At 42.8% G+C, this 17,071-nt stretch overlaps 3 protein-coding genes across 6 annotated transcripts in view; 2 read left to right on the top strand and 1 right to left on the bottom strand.

Annotated features, from left to right (window-relative positions):
- The window catches only part of LOC145435071 (microfibril-associated glycoprotein 4-like), a 489,059-nt gene that overhangs the window by 199,290 nt on the left and 272,698 nt on the right, over nucleotides 1-17,071 (bottom strand). The window lies entirely within an intron of this gene.
- LOC145446891 (uncharacterized) lies at nucleotides 934-3,860 on the top strand. The gene is made up of 2 exons (XM_080325266.1): nucleotides 934-2,548; nucleotides 2,834-3,860. Exon 2 carries the CDS (start codon nucleotides 2,932-2,934, stop codon nucleotides 3,772-3,774), a length of 843 nt encoding a protein of 280 aa, XP_080181392.1. The 5' UTR covers nucleotides 934-2,548; nucleotides 2,834-2,931; the 3' UTR covers nucleotides 3,775-3,860.
- On the top strand, nucleotides 5,890-11,013 carry LOC145446861 (uncharacterized). Of its 4 annotated transcripts, XM_080325243.1 has the most exons (6): nucleotides 5,890-9,204; nucleotides 9,266-9,298; nucleotides 9,361-9,597; nucleotides 9,656-9,733; nucleotides 9,798-10,209; nucleotides 10,277-11,013. In XM_080325243.1, exon 1 carries the CDS (start codon nucleotides 6,078-6,080, stop codon nucleotides 9,195-9,197), a length of 3,120 nt encoding a protein of 1,039 aa, XP_080181369.1. In that variant the 5' UTR covers nucleotides 5,890-6,077; the 3' UTR covers nucleotides 9,198-9,204; nucleotides 9,266-9,298; nucleotides 9,361-9,597; nucleotides 9,656-9,733; nucleotides 9,798-10,209; nucleotides 10,277-11,013. The 4 variants fall into 4 exon arrangements, with proteins under 4 accessions (XP_080181369.1, XP_080181362.1, XP_080181375.1 ...); XM_080325236.1 differs by having other exon boundaries at nucleotides 5,890-9,298; XM_080325249.1 differs by lacking the exon at nucleotides 5,890-9,204 and having other exon boundaries at nucleotides 9,250-9,298.

The raw sequence follows: 17,071 nt of genomic DNA, 5'->3' as shown, positions 1-17,071 counted from the left end.
AAATGTAATTACATAACAAACTCATTATACCCACGGGTCCGCCCGAATATGTTCAATTATTATTTACGGGCCCTACATTTTCCAAGACACCTCACTCAGTTTTACCGGTAAATCTGAATACATGAGCAGAGAGAGGATAAAAAATTGACAGCAATATATATGCGATTCCGCATCATATTGGCCGATTCAATCATGAATGATAGAAAATTTTCGCGCGATTTAAGGCGTCTAACAATTTGTGCTGAGAAGTAGCGGTAAAGATGTATCGGGGGGGGGGTTCTGAGGGGTGCAGATGTTTGCTTTATCGCCCTATGGATATGGAGGACAAGACCAACGTATTGGGGGGCTGACGAAGTGCTGTTACGGTCCTTGCCAATTTTTCGTTTCCCAATATTTGGGGGGGGGGCGGTGATCGGTGTGGAGTTTGAAAAGGGGGCGATGAGTCGAAAAAGGTTGGGAACCACTGATCTAGATGATATAGGCCATCAGAGGTAAGAAATATTTGAACAATTTTTCATAGTTATTTTTTGAGAGTTATAATACGTGACTGCCGGACTGTCAATATCGATATATTCCTTACCAGAACAGAAGGGGTTGGCACCGAAGAAGTATTTATCTACTTTCCGGAGTAATTCAAGTAGATTTTGCGTTTTCTCGCTACTTCCCCAAGTGGTTATACTTTAAGACTACTGCTTTAACTATAGCTACTTGACAAGTATACTTGACAGGTTATAGATTTTCTAGGGAACCTAGAATACCTGGTTTTGCTAAATTGCTGCTTCTAATTCTTCTTGAGTAGAAATTTACGACATTACTTCTACGTCAACTTGAGGATCGATGGTGACTACTTCGATTTCTGTTGTATCTGCACCATTTCTGGGATGTCCCATGACCAAGCATAGCAATAGCTGTAATGCTGTTCAAACAAATGCTCCGAGATCTTGGAAATCTGCCTCAAGCTCTATGCCATATCTTTGGAATATCGTCAGAATAAATTGGAGTTATCGGAAAAGGTTCACGTTAGTAGTAGAGAAATGGTGGATATAGCCGCATGCAAGTTTTTAACTTAAGGAAACCAACTTCTCCAATATAAAAGAGAAACAAAGGATAACGGACTTACGCATTTTGCAGAAATGCAGTGGGTAGTTCCCCGCGTGACGGATTGCTGCAAGTGATTTGATCGATATGTGGCTGTCTGATTTCCGATTGAAATGAGTTTGGTGTAATATTTCTGACGTAATTTTCGCGGTTGTAGCGTGACTTGTTATTTATGAGTGGATTGATAACTGGTTCTGTCTATTGATTTCAAAACCCGGCTGACCTATCGTGTCGCGCTTTCTGGAATTGAGTACGGTTGCTATCTGTGTATCAAAACTCGTTTGCGGTGAATATAATTTTATTGCCAGGCGAGTAATATCAAGGCCATTAACTATCAGTCAGGCGTGGAGCGATTGGGTCCAAAGAAATGTTGGATTCGGATGCCTCCTTGCTCCGAGTCATATTTTAAAACTCGGGTGGTACATTACTTCGCTTGTGTCTCTCAATCGATGATCCCCGGTTCAATCGAGTATGGTCATAGGTTGTGTGGAGTATCCGTTATTGAATCAGAATCGTTTTTTGTATGATTTGAGCTCGCCTGTATCGTGACATATCTGACCTGATTCAGGGGAAGCGTGTGTGATAATTGTCGTTTGCGGGTATGTGATGAATGAGTTTTTAATCACGTATGGTGATAGTAGCTCTGCATAAATGAGGATTCGTGATTCGTGTTGGTCGATTGATACGACGATTCTCGAATAGCGTGAAGTATAATTTCCGTTGTGTGTAGGTTGCATAATGGGTGTCGTTCGAAACATCTCACGATGCTGCATATTACAGTTACTCGCTGCTGAGTTTCAAAATTCAATCACAAAACAGATCCATCTGAATATACTTTTATTGCATATACCACGACAAAAACATATAATATTTCCACGACAATAAACCGGATATATATATATATATATTTCACGATGAAAGTGTTCCATAAATATCGATGTGCATTCATTCCTTTGATATTCGTGTATAATCCTAGAGAAACAACTCCCGCTTACCATCTCGAATTTGGATTTTAAGATGTGTCACGTCATAGTATTGGTCAACCTCAAAAAGAGGCGCGACACTCCAGTGTTTCAAGGCAATCGCTACATCGTTGTTTAGCATACAGTATGTGTATAGATGTCTGTTGGATTTTATTGACGAGAAAGACTCGAAATCTGCAGATATACAGACTCCTCGGAGATTTACGACTTTGTCGTCGAATACACCTTTCTCGATATCTTTACCAGAAGCATATTGAAACACCATCACTTCCGGTGCAGTCATGCGTGTATCTGATTTCTCGACGCTGGAATAATGACCGATGATAAGCGACGGGGAATCCGTTCTGGAATCTTTTGAAACTTTGATGTTGCGGAATCTCAGAGCATGACCTTTCCTATACCCAGCTTCAATAGATTCAAACAATTTTCCGTTGAAGACAACCCCGGAAACAGATTTGGTGCCATCGGTGAGCATGACCTTCATATACATCATTTTCGGTCCGCGCCTTGTAGTCGAAGCAAGTTGTATTCTGCCATCAAAATTAACTGTCCCATCGCAGAGTAATTCCAAGCGATCGAAGTTCTTAATATCGGATGCATTGGTTCGCTTCAAAAACGAATCCAATTTTCTTTTTGGTGCGGAAATTGCATACGGATTAATACCGGCCATGTTCTCGTTATTCGATTTTTATACTCGAAAGAAGACGGTTTATGATATCAGATAGGAAATCAGTCTAATATTTATATTCAAGGGAGAGAGAGGAGGCGGAAACACGGCGAGAGAAAAAGGTCTGTGCTCGGAGGATAAAAAGCACGCTCGTGGTCAGCTCGATGTGTATTGTAAATTATCATGATGACTGAAAATGATACTATCCACGCTCCGACGAACATCGCCGAGGATGCTAGCTCCGGGGAGGATGATAATATAGAGACGACAACGAAACCGCGGAAGCGAAAATACTGCAGGCAAACCATCGAGCATTTTAAAATGACTCTGATTGAGGCAATCAAAGTCAGCCCTACCGAGCCTATATTCTCAGCGCTAGGCGAAATCGACGATATCTTATCAAAACACCCTTTCCCCGACCCTGAGAGATTTATTGCCGATTTCGTACGAATTGAATCGGAAATCGGCGATATGTTTATGAAAGATCCTTCTCAGAAACTCCGCTTCGCGATACCGCTAGATCGCTCCAAGCGTGCGAAAAAAATATGTCTACGTGAAATGTCCGCTGCGCGGTCGACCATAAAATACTATACTTCTATTGGAAATGCTACTATGTCCGATCTATCGAATATTTTTGAAGATATCAGTTCTACCGACGAGGATATCACGGACGCTACAGGAAAACCCCGACAGCAAAAATACGGCAAGCAAGCCTTCGATCATATTAGAATGACCGTAATTGACGCGATCATGGTTAACCCTACCGAGAGTCTATTTTCGATACTCGGTGAAGTTGACGATGTGATGTCGAAATTCCCTTTCCCTGACCCCGATAGATTTAAACAGGATTTCGAACGAATTCAATCGGAAATCGAGGACATCATTGCGCGAGACCCTAATCAAAAACTACGCATGGCGATGGCGTTTGATCGTATCAAGCGAGCAAAGACAACATACCTGCGGGAAATGAGCGCCGTACGATCTACGATTCAATATTACACTCGTACAGTCAACACGTCCGGCTAAATAGATTCACAGTACGATTCGTTTGAATAATATATATCTGTCTGTTTATTGAATGTATGTATGTTTTTTATGTGTTTTCTCAGCAATGGCTAGGCGACGAAATCTCGTTAGATTAGTATCTGACATAGATCAACCAGATATCACAGGATTATCGGCGGATTTAGCAACGACGATACAGGATTACTGGGGATCAATTCGCACGTCGACATTACACCCACATCAATCTCGAACGCTATACAATTTCCGGATATTCAATCGTACTCCGAATGATGTCATATCAGATGTGGAGAAAATCTTCGATTCGCAGCATAGCGCTTTTAGAATTAATTATAGCTTCGGCTTTATATTACACAACGTCGAGACGGATCAAACCCGATATTTTCATCCGTCTGAGAATGTGGGGGCAGTATTGGACACGCCTCGGATGATATCAAATCGTACCGATTTCGTGGGATTTATTCAAGACATCGATCTATCGTCTGGCTTTGAGAGTGCACGCTTTCAGCGACAAGACACAAAAAGCGTCGTTCTTGCAGTTACTAATGTAACGGTATATGTATACAAATCCAACATTCGATTAATCGGTTGTCCGTCGACAACGATATCACACACAGCGCTGACGTCGCGACATATTTTAACTTTATTAAAAAACAGACGCGGTCAGCCGTACGACGATAATTTTTGTGCATTTCGCGCTATAGCGGTGGTGCTATGTGACATGAATTACACCGACAACGAACTGCAGACAAAAACACTATCATTGGTATCGCAATATTCTTTGATATATCCTAGACCTGACTTAGGTGTCGCCATGTCTGATCTAGAGAACATAGAATCATGTTTTAATATTTCGATATCGGTCTATACTCTAAAGCAGTGGTTCTCAACCAGGGGTCCGCGGACCCCTGGGGGTCCGCGAAGCATTTTTAGGGGGTCCGCGAAGCCTCAAAATATTTAATAACCTAGTTTGTATTTTTTTAATCGGGAAATCACGGTGCACAGTTTCGCTTCATTACTAGTAAAACTCCAGAGCTCACATCAACAGAATGACCGTCTGAGATGCAATATCGTACTGTGCGGGCTCATTTTAATCCCAAAATTGCCAATAGCCTACTGATACAAACATTTTGCTGTTTGGGGATATTTTGTGGAGTTTTAGTCACTCGCGGACCGGACCAGTCAAATAATTTCAATATGCTATGTCGACATCCATATCGTTGCTTTTCACTGGAATGCTTTATTGATATCACGGAATATGTGGGCCCACTTTATTCCAGCAACAACGTTATTCGCAAACAATGGAATTGGCAAAAATACGATAATTGGCCGATTGAATACATTTATTACCTACTATAAGAGTGGCTGTAACGAGGATATCGTTGAAATATTTCTGTGCCCGTTTTAGTGGACAATGTCACTGGACAACGGATATGCGTCGTTGGTCCGACCTATTCGTGGTGAAAAATATGCTGGATTATTTGCGACGAATTATTTAGTAGTAAAATCTCAACTTCTGTTAAAAATCTGTCGGATAATGAGATTAATTTTTTTTCAATCTACTCAGAATGGCCTCGCGGGCCGGATGAAGTGGTCTGACGAGCCGGATGCAGCCCGCATGCCGTATGTTTGACACCCCTGTGCTAGATAGAAATGACCAGGCTTGACGTTGTATGTACATTGAAAAAATCGCTTTTCAATTTTGGTGCCATATTTGTTGCGATCATACCCAAATGTGTCGTCGGAAGCGTTACGCGTTATTATTACATTCGCCATAACCTAAAATTGTGGGAATGAATTTTCGGCACTCGTACATATCAAACCGAAGGCGCGTATTTTCAAGACACCACCCCGTATTTAAGGATATGCAGTTGCAGAATTTACTTTGAAATATTAAAAGTCATCCCAATTTCAACACGAAGAGTATGATCTTATTTTCAAGAAAAGTCATTTCGTTGCTCTTTATAACTAAGCCTACAGCTATCACTTGCACAAGTCAAATGGCGATTGCATGATAATTGAGCTAAATTTGATCTAAAGCTTCGTGGGGGTCCGCGGGGTCCGTGACGGTCCGGAAGGGGTCCGCGAAGACAAAAAGGTTGAGAACCACTGCTCTAAAGGAAGGTGTCGGATATTTGTTGCGATGCGGTGGTCGCGATACAGCGAAAAAGATTCATCTCCACCTCGAGAAAAATCACTTCAGCCTTATTGTAAATATATCATTGTACTGTAAAAATTATGCCTGTGGAAGCTGCGGGAATTTGTACAGCCATAAACATTACCTAGATCGACACACCTGTCCAACGATGCCAATAAATCACTACACCGGCGGGATATTCAAACCAGCCTTGACCATCTTCGAAGAGCTAGATGACTTGGGTATTAATGTCCCACAAGATTTACGCATATATCCTTATAATTTAGTGTTTGATTTTGAGAGTATACTAGAAAAAGGTTCGACCCCTCAAGACACGGCGAGAGTCAAATATGTCGACCGACACATACCCGTTGCAGTCGCCTACGCAAGCAACTACCCAGGATTCGAAGAACCACGGGTAATAATCTCAGACGGCGATCCTGAAATAATGATCGCGAGTATGATAACGGAATTTGAGAATATTCAAAGTCCATGCTTCGATTCATTGTCTCGACAGTTTCAATATGCACTCGATCGACTAGATTACATCGAGTTTGAAATGGATAAAGCTGAGTCGGATTGTAAACGTGCGTATCCCGTCACCAGGATAAAACAACGTTTTTTGTCGTATTTAAAACAACTCCCCGTATTTGCTTACAACGGATCACGCTACGATTTGCCTTTGATTATGCCTTATCTCGTAAAATGCTTGGGCGACGAGATTAACGTCATAAAGAGAGACTCTGCGTATATGTGTATTACCACTAATCGTTTCCGATTTCTGGACGTGATATTGTACCAACCGGCTGGCACAAGCTACGAATCGTACGTACGAAGCTATAACTGTACATCAGGAAATAAGGCTTATTTCCCATACAATTGGTTCAGTGAATTATCACTTTTGGATGTGGGATATCTCCCTGAAAAGAAACATTTTTACAATAAGCTGAAGCGATCTAATATCACCGACGAACAGTATAGCTGGTGCGTTTCAATTTGGGATGAACATCACATGCGCAGCTTCAAGGACTGGTTAACATTCTATATAAAACTCGATGTAGGTCCTTTACTGGAGGCTTTGAATAAACAAAAACAGCTGTTCGCCTCGAAAGGAGTCGACATCTCTAAAGACGGTATCTCTCTCCCGTCTTTAGCCAATCGTTTACTATTCAATAGTATACCGCCATTGTTTACACTCCTGAATAAGCAATATAGCCATATTCACACTTTGATTCGTGATAACCTGCGCGGAGGATTAGCGGTGGTCGGTCAGCGTTACGCCGAAGCTGGAGTGACGAAAATACGCGAGCATATATATCAGGACGACGCCCTATTGGTCGAATCTGTGATAGGTATCGATTGCAACGCACTCTACCCGTTCGTACTTTCAGGAAAACTTCCAAGTGGCCACGCCGTGTTATGGTCTCCGAACGCAGATTTCAGTCAATTCACGAAGACAAAGACGGGGCCGATTTACGGATATATGGCCCTCGAATGGTTAAACTATATGTCTCATTCACTGGGTGTCCACATAAAACACCAATTTAACGGACCGGAACATCGTATTGGAAAAAAATCTATACGGATTGACGGTTACTACAGGTCGCCGGAAGGACCAGTTGCACTAGAATTTCTAGGGTGTAGGGTACATTCTTGTGTTTGTCCTCTTGGAAATAGTCCAGATCGCGATGCCAAGGCAGAGGCTACGCGTAAAAAATTGGCGTACATCAGGCAAGTAGGCTATCGTTTGATATACATAACGGAGTGTGATTGGCGGGTAATGCGTCAGCGTTCGGATATTGCGGCTATAATCCGATCTGCAGACAAGAGCACAATGGTTAAATCTCGAACTCTGTCGAGATCTAGGCTTATAGAAAAAGTCGTAAATGACGAATTCTATGGCGCTGTGGAAGTTGATATACACGTACCGCAACATTTGAAGGAGTATTTCAGCGAATATTGTCCTCTATTCAAGCGCGCTTACGTATCACGCGATGATATCGGTCCTTCTATGCGGGAGTTCGCCGAGCAAAATGGATTTCTAAAACGGCCGCAGAAATATTTGATAGCGACGTGTCAGGCTACGAAAACGCTCATTGTATCAAGCCTTTTGAAATGGTACCTACAACACGGTTTAATCATTACGAAAGTCTATCAAGCATTAGAATTTCAACCTGTCGAATGCTTCAAGCCGTTTGTGGAGAGTGTCGCTGCTGCGAGGAGACGGGCAGATCAAGATCCTTCTCAGAAGCCTATCGGTGATTTCTATAAGAATCTAGCTAATTCCGCCATTGGATATACGATATCGAATCCTTCTCGATATTCTCAGATAAAAATCGTTCGCGAACAGAAAGCCAGGTCTCTGGTAGCTAATCCCAGGTTTAAATCGATGATCGGATTAACATCTGGTATATTTGAAGTCGCAATGAAGCCACGCAAACACGTCTGGAAACACCCTAATCATATTGGATACGTAATATACGGTCGGGCCAAGGAGGTTATGTTAGATTTTTGGTATACATACCTTGCCAAGTGTATTATTCCGCGATCTATAGGATTCCATTATTCTGATACTGATTCGATTTATTTTTCTTGCTCATCTGATAGCCTAATGAAAGTTGTAAAACCAGAATTAGCAAAGCAATTTTTCGAAAATTTCCATAAATACTTCCCGGCTATCGCGTGCGACAATCATCGACAGGAATTTCTCTCGAATCCTCTCTCGTTTAACGAGACGCGGCCGTGTTGTGTCTCTCGAAATCGATTTGATCAGCGGACGCCTGGCCTATTCAAAATCGAAGCACAATCCAAGCTTTTCATCGGCCTGTCTGCAAAAACCTATTATTGTAGCGATCAAAAATCGTCTTCAAAAGGTTTATCCAAGGCAAATCGCTTGACAGCCGATGTCTATCGCAAAGTTCTGTTCGATAGAACTTCTGCCGGGGGTGTTAATTCCGGCTTCATTAGAAAAAACACAGTTATATTCACCTATGAACAATTTCGAGATGCTTTAAGTTTTTTCTATTGTAAACGCAAGGTTATGGCCGGCGGTATCATCACACAACCGCTGGACCTTTACTGTTTTTGTAATCGTGTCTTTGCTTGTCTCGCAATGCGTCCTATTTACCGTGCATTTAATCTCTCATTTGTGCTGATGCGATTATGTAACGCAATCGAATTTCCTATTCGCAGCAGGGGGTGCGTAATCACGTCGCTTTATGCTTTATCTCAAAATTGTAAATCGTTTGATTTTTTCAGCAGTAATATTACTTCATTAGATCGTGTCTAAACATCAGGTGAGGAAAAAACGATTTGTATCTTCAAATTGTAGAATACAACGGCTTTTTGTTCTTTCAGATATTCTTAGTAGCGACTAGCGGAGAATCTATGGTGAGTTGACGATGGTTATGTTTATTTCAAATCGAATGAAACAAAATTGCTTCAATTCTCAGAGATGGAACTATACATCAAGCAAGCTCAGTTTTTCCCGCTGTCGGAATATATGTCTGGATTCACACATCTAAGCAGTAACGAGCGATGCGTTCAGTTGGAGTTAGGTGTGCTATTCGGTTTGGTGATTCAGCTTGAATGTGGCGAGGATCGTATTGCAATATCAAGTGAAATAGCTAAGGTTAAATCTCTCGGCTTGGACGTTCGACGGCTCACTAATATTTTAAGGGAGATGAGCGGTAGGTACACTTGATTTAATTTACTGACTGCTGTTCAGACTTGTAATTTACTTTAAAGATACCAGAATTTGTTGGATTACACCACGTCTGAGTCGTCTACAGGATTTAGATAGTTGTATGGAGTTTCTAAGACATGGTGAGAGTGTTACATTTTGAATTTGCGAATATTACAATTCACTCTATTTTTGTTCTATATATAGCCATTCGCCGGCACGTCGAAGACGAGATAAAGCAGAGACATCATTTTACCGGGGTTCACTCGCTATCGTTCGGGGGATATTGCGAAATTCTATTCCATGTAGAGAGATACTTTCATGAACGCGCTCCTTTAATTCCGAGTCATGCTCGGCGTTGATTAAGTTTATAAGAAAATAAATAAACAATTTCGTGTTGTATATTTCCAGATGAATCATAAGTCTGCCACCGAGTTCATTACCGATGTCTGCAACCGGCTGTCATTAGATAAGCTGTGTAGAGACAGCCAGTCTCTGTGGCGTAGAGTAGGTATTATAAAAAGTATTCTACTGGAGGATGCTTTAACTGAGCAACAAAGACAACTCTTCAATAAAGAACTAGACGAATGCCTTGAATCGACTACTCTTATGCGGCCGGGTAATAATATGATAATATAATCCCCCCCCCCCCCCGTTTTTGCATGTAACTCTCACTTTTCTTGTAGATTGGGTCAGTTTCCGGGATTATCTCCATCGCTGCGTATTAGAGCTAGAATTCCCGGCTATTTTCACAAAGAAGGACGACGGTATAATCGATCAGCTTCTAACCGACGCGCGGATTATGACGTTTGCAGCTCGGTAGAGGTGACTTGGCCTGCAAAGAAATATTTGTTACGCACAGCAACGAACAACGACTTATCATCGAAAGAATCGCCAATGCTAGATATCGCTACATGGAACGTGAATATCTCAAAAGCCAGCCGACTCGAGCCGATACATCGAGGGAATCCCCCGAAAAAAACGCATCGATCCCCGGAGACGTCGGCGGATTGCGTCAGCCACTCGTCAAAGTGATGCCGCGTCGATTGAATTGCGATCTGCATCAATCCCCGATACTAGCCACACCAAAAAACACTGTCTTGCGAAGATTACACGCACGCAGACAGCTGTCTCCGTATGCGACGCCTTGCACATCCCGCGATGTTGCTATCGCTACGACAAGCTCGTGCGAAGTCGAAACTTCGTTGACAGATCATGCGGAACCAGATGACGTTTCGATGCTGGCGTGAAACGCATTACGCTTCGATGCCCGCTTCTCGGCTGGTTGAAGCAAAAATTTCATAAGATCAATAGTAAAACATGTTGGTTGTACATGACCGCGAAAGAGAATATATTGCATTTCTATCTACCGCGATTGATTTCATATTCGGTGATTATAAATAGAAGCGTTTTGTGAATATAATTGTTGTTGTGTGTTTTGATACCAGTGAAACCTCTAGAATGGATCTGTCGACGCCCAAGAGTTGCCTCGTCGTAGGTCCGTCAGGCTCCGGTAAATCCAGTTTCATATTCAGAGTGATTCAGAATATTCATATATTATCGAAAGGGAAAATTAGACGTATCGTTTACTGCTATACGTCATATCAAGATGAGTTCAATAATCTAGACGGCGTGGAATTTCATTCAGATCTTGAGGTTTTGAATGAGTTGTCATCGAACACTCATTGTCCTACACTCCTCATCGTTGATGATAAAATGCAGGATGTAGATCGAATAGCACCGTTTTTCACAATCCACTGTCATCATAATTCGGTGTCCTGTTATTTCATAACACATAATTTATTTCAAAAGTCAAAAAGGGCGAGAGACCTTACTTTATCAAGTCAATATCTAGTACTCATGAAATCACCGAGAGATAGATCACAAATATGAGTGTTGGCCCGACATATGTATCCTACCAATTCTAGTTTTCTGGTGGATAGCTACGCCGACGCCACAAAAGCTTCATATTCATATCTTTTTATTGATCTAACCCAGACCACACCGGATGCGAGGCGTGTTCAAACGGGTGTGTTTCCGGATGATAAACGAATCATTTACAGCCCTATATAAATAGCAACGAAGACAGCGAATTCCGCTTCTTTCTATAATGGGGCGCTCGAAACCGACTCGAAAACGTAGTTGTTATATCAGCGAGCATGCAGAGACATTAAAATTTCCATCTAAAGCTTCGCCGATTGTACGAAAGGATATACTATCCGGAGCGAGCACCAGTGTTTTGAAGGCTATATGCGAGTGTTGTATCAACATCGTGAACGGGACAGTACCTTTATCAAAGAAGCATTTTCAAACCCTGCGCCCTCACAGAGACAAACTACGAAAATTGTGTCGCAAAAACGTTAGCCTCAAGTCCAAACGAAGAATTTTACAAGCCAACACGCAGCGTGGTGGATTTATCAGCGGGATACTCTCAATCTTACCAATCGCCGCTTCACTTCTCTCGTCCGTCTTCGGTAAAAAATAGTAGTTTCGCTTCTTGCCATTCGGGTTTTTGATCGAATATGAGTTTCAAGAAAATAACGGTCTCCCCTAACCCGCTAGCGACATCGAGTAATCAAATTCCGAATTGGATCGAGCGATACGGGAAATTTTAAGCTTGGACGTCGGTTCCGATAAAAAACTAGCGTTATATCACTCTACAATATCGAAATACAAGAGTCGACGTGAGCAGGTTGATAAGCCACTACAACTGAAAATGACCGACACGTCTGGTTCGTTTACGGAGGATCAAGTCTCGACATTGCGAAAATTATTACGTGAAATTAAGCCGCATCACGCTTCAAGACCAAGGAAGCCAAAGGTGAGCTCGAAGATTCGGCCACGACCACCGACCAAAGACGCAAGCTTTACGCCGTCTCACTTAAAGATCAAGGAGAACGAACTTAAAAGCTCGCCCCCTCTTCAAGAATTGATTAGACGCAGTCAACGCTCAAATAGAAATCCACCGAAATTATATGGCTCCTGGGCGACATACGACGAGGAAGGATGATTATTTTGATATAAAAGCACCAGCGAGCTATAGAGGGCGATATCTACACCCTCATAAAAAAGACTTGAAAAGCGAAGAAAGTTACACCCTATTTTACCCGTATATAGGGAAATTTCAACGACAGAAAACGGTTATCGGCGGCCCGTTTATCCAGATTCAGAGCGATGTCATGGACTTGTCAAACATTTCCAGTAGTAATGACGGTTATCGATATATTCTGGTTTCTGTATGTATTTTCTCGAAATATATATTCTTGCATGCTACGAAACGAAAAAGGCCTACGGATATGATAGACGGTTTTCGTCGAGTCTTAGAGTTTAGGCGAATTCAAATCGTACAGACGGACGCAGGGGGAGAATTCACCGCGGCGTCTATACAGAGGTTTTTCAAGAAGAACGGCATTCGCCATTTTTCGACGTATAGCAATATCAAAGCCAGTCTAGCAGAACGTAATATCAGATCGATCCGCGGTATACTTAATCGATACTTCGTCAAAAATCAGACTTATAGATATATCGACGTGTTGAGCGATATCGCAGACAGTTTCAACTCTACTTTTCATTCTGCCCTTGGGATGGCTCCAAACCAGGTGAACAGTAGTAACACCTCTCTGGTTTTTGATAGACTATATTCCGGAGGTGGTCCGCCGTCTGAACCCAAACTGAAGACCAATCAACTCGTGAGAATAACAACGCATCGCCCGACTTTCGCCAAGGGGACTAACGGTTCATGGTCTCGCGAGATATTTTACGTCCATAGTTCTAGATGGGGGAATCCCGTGACGTATAAGATCAAAGACTATACCGATCAGATGATTCGAGGCACATTTTATCCATCCGAGTTACAAGCCGTAGAAAAGAAAGATGATGTTTATCGCGTCGAATCTATTCAGAAAGTGATCGGGCGCGGTCGCAAGCGGAGATATCTCGTTCGCTGGCTAGGATACCCGGCTTCGATGGATTCGTATGTAACGGGATTTGTATAAATATAGAAGCTATTGGCGCGGTGAATAGATAACTATGGATAGATCGCCGTGGGGGACGTCTGGGACTACGATAAGGTCTCTGGTATACTTTATACAGCTAACCGTATTGCTGGGCGCAGCGGTTGTGTCTTTATACAATTTACTTACTCGAAACGAGGCAAATATCTCCTCATTGTCGACTCTATTTTCTCTGCAAACTTCAAACGAAAATGTCACTAATCGTTCTACCGTCTAACGCTTCGTTGAGTATTTTCGAATCCAATAGTCCTACGGACTACCAAATACAGCTGTTTTCGGAATTAAATTATGATATCGAGCGATATGAGGCTGGTCTTGTTGAAGCTATGCTTCCGGTTTCGTTCCAGCCTACGTTCACAATCGAGAGGAAACGGACTGGTGTCGAATTTACCGATAATGGCACCAGATACGTATACTATGTACCTTCTGGAGACTATCGCAGCGTTAAGGATATGCTTGAACAATTTCGGCTACGCTACGAGAAGGAAATCGTACTCAAATATTACACAGGCGGCGTAATCGGATTAAGCTTCGTTTATTTGAAGAGTAGATTAGCTCCATCCGACGATCCGTATGTCTGGGCGAAGAAGTTACCTGGTCCAGGTCCGCGTTTGGTGTCTATCCAAGACACTTTTCCGCGCTATTTCGCTATAGAACATCACGTTCTCAAGAAACAACGACCGATGGAATTCATGATTCGCCCCAACCCGATCGTGAAGGACGTAGACACAATATATATCTACACCGATCTGATTAGACCTCGTGTAGTCGGAGGTAAAATGCTACCGCTGCTGAGAAGTATACCTGTTACCAGTGAAGAAGGCAAAACTCAAAGCTGTCTTTATGAAAAGCCATACTTTTTCCCGATAGTCAGAAACAATATTAGAAATATCCGTGTGTATCTGCGGGATAGAGATAATAACCCGATCGCTTTCAGAACAGCCCCAGTGAGCATAACTCTCCAGATTCGACGCGTCGCCGTCAATGCTCTATGATGAGCTATATCACGGTCTCCGGATCCGGCCCCGACTTCCTAACCGAGCTACCGATTGAAATAGACTCGCAAAACAAGGAAATTGCTTTAGTCCAATTTAATTTCGTCCATGATTTTCAAGAAAGAATACAGATAACGGAGCGTATTGAATCACTTCGGTTTTATAACGTAATCCTCAAACGAGTCACTGAAATCTACGAACTGCCTACCGGTAATTTCGAAAACGTCGACGATCTAATGGACCGTATCAGCCAAGAACTTGACGCATTTTACTGGTATTTCACGCCGAGTCAAAACAGATTGGTATGCGAGAGGTTCCCACCCGATTCACATTTTCAGATGAGATCGACATTCGGATCTTATGCGGCTATTACAAACCAACGCACGATTCGGGCACATCAGAGATTCGAAGTAGACGATATCATTACAGACGGCGGAGAGATCCCCGTGGAATTACACAGAGTCGAACAGATCGCGTTTGACACCACGCCCGTGGCCCCTATAGAAAAAACTCAATATATATATGTGTATTGTGATGTCATACGTCATCTGCCTGTAGGCGACTATATGTCGCGATTGCTGCGAATCGTACCCGTCACGACTCCAGAGCTAACCAGACAGTACGTAACATTTCGAAAACCGCTTTATGTCCCAGCAGATGTACAAAGCTTTCGTGATATACGAATCAGCCTCAGAGATTCCCTGGGTAGAAGCCTAAAGTCAAGCGACATCGAGTTGACGCTCCATTTACGAGATGTCGTATCAGACTTTGCGGGGTAAGGGCCCTATATACGAATTACCTCGCGCTGTGGTTCGAAAAGGACTCGAAATTGCTATAACCGAGGTGAATTTTAATATCAAATCTAGCGCAGGTCTATACGCTTTCATATACTGCCCCGATATAGAATCCACCCACGTCGGCGATGTTTTGGTCCCGCTATTACGCGTCATGGCGTTGAGTGAAGGATCACGTCAAAATCACATCTTCAGAAAATACTATTACTTCAAAATGACGCTAGATCATTTCGAGTCTCTACAGCTCTATATAAGAAACGAGTTTGGAGAATTATTGGACTTCGAAGATTTAGATCTTACGCTACATATACGCCCCGCGTTATGAAAGTAGCTTACTGCTGCGATAGGGAAGCTGTATTTCATCATTATCAAACGGGGGGTGGAAATTTCGGGTATTACAGAGGCGGTCATCAAAGCGGATCCGGACTCGCCTCAATTTTCAGGAGCATCGGCAGAGCAGTTCTACCGTTGGTGTCTCGGGGCTCGAAAATTTTCGGGAAACAGCTGCTTCGAACAGGTGCGAATATCGCCCGAGACGTCGTATCTGGTCGCTCGCTGAAAGAATCAGCCTTGAGTCGTAGCAAGGAAGGAGGTTTAGAGCTTCTTGATAGAGCGGTTGGAAGCCGGAAAAGAAAATCCACTAAAACGTTTAAAAAGGCTGCTCGCGGTCGAGGCTCGTCAAACGCGAAGCGTAGACGCAAAGATATCTTCGATGGCTAAATTGCTTCATGAAAATTCCGCAGAATGTCTCAACAGTGGCTTGGATATTTTCAACGTACCTCCGACTCAGACAGCGATAGCGGATACAAATACATTAATTGCCACGCCTGATAAATTGGGAGACGTTATTGAAATCAATGTGAAAGGCAGCGGGGTATATCTAGATCTCACCAATACGTTTATGAAAATACAACTTCAAGTCACAAAGACAGACGGGACCTCCATTAGCGAGGGCAATGTCACTGTGGTTTCGGATATATTCGACGCGTTATTCAAGCAAATCGATGTATATCTCGGTACGAAATTGGTTTCGACTTCAGACAACAACCACGCCTACAAGAGCTTTCTATTCCATCTGCTAAATACCCCGAGTGCGGTCGGCGAAAGCTATTTACAGTGCTTGGGTTGGATTCCGGATACGATTGGTCATCACGATACCTTTGGAGCTGCTAATACGGGTTTCGTCGCACGAAAAGCGTTGACCAAGAATAGCGAGACAGTCGAGTTAATTGGGAAAATTCCAATCGGATTGTTCGACCAAGATCGTTATTTGCTAGACGGGGTTGATTTGTCGCTACGGTTAATTCGAAACGACGACGCTTTTTGTCTGGTTGGCGATCCCGATTCTACAATCGTGTTGAAGAAAGTAGAATTACATGTGAAACAGATCCAAATCTCGGATTCTGTTAGCCTGGCTCACAAATCGATGCTCCAGACGCATTCGGCTAAATATCCGTGGGTAAAACTGTCTATGAGTAACCACTCGTTCGGGGCAGGCGATACATCTATCGAGAAAACACTCGTTTCGGGTATAATGCCTCGGCGTATCGTCGTGGGATTAGTACCGACAGCTGCATATAACGGCAGCAAGACGAGGAACCCGTTTAATTTTCGTCACTATAATATCGGCTCCATGGCGTTGAATGTGGATGGCGTCCTGAGAAATGGTCGAGAATTCA

The sequence above is a fragment of the Botryllus schlosseri genome, chromosome 1 (genome assembly GCF_051294905.1).
Source record: "Botryllus schlosseri isolate E-star chromosome 1, Bs_hap1, whole genome shotgun sequence".
Classification (NCBI taxonomy): Eukaryota; Metazoa; Chordata; class Ascidiacea; order Stolidobranchia; family Styelidae; genus Botryllus; species Botryllus schlosseri.
Note: the sequence above shows the minus strand (reverse complement) of the source record. Positions and strands in the feature narration are given on the sequence as shown.

Coding starts and splice junctions, on each gene's coding strand:
- LOC145446891 (XM_080325266.1), top strand. CDS start 2,932: ATGATGACTGAAAATGATACTATCCACGCTCCGACGAACATCGCCGAG.
- LOC145446861 (XM_080325243.1), top strand. CDS start 6,078: ATGCCAATAAATCACTACACCGGCGGGATATTCAAACCAGCCTTGACC.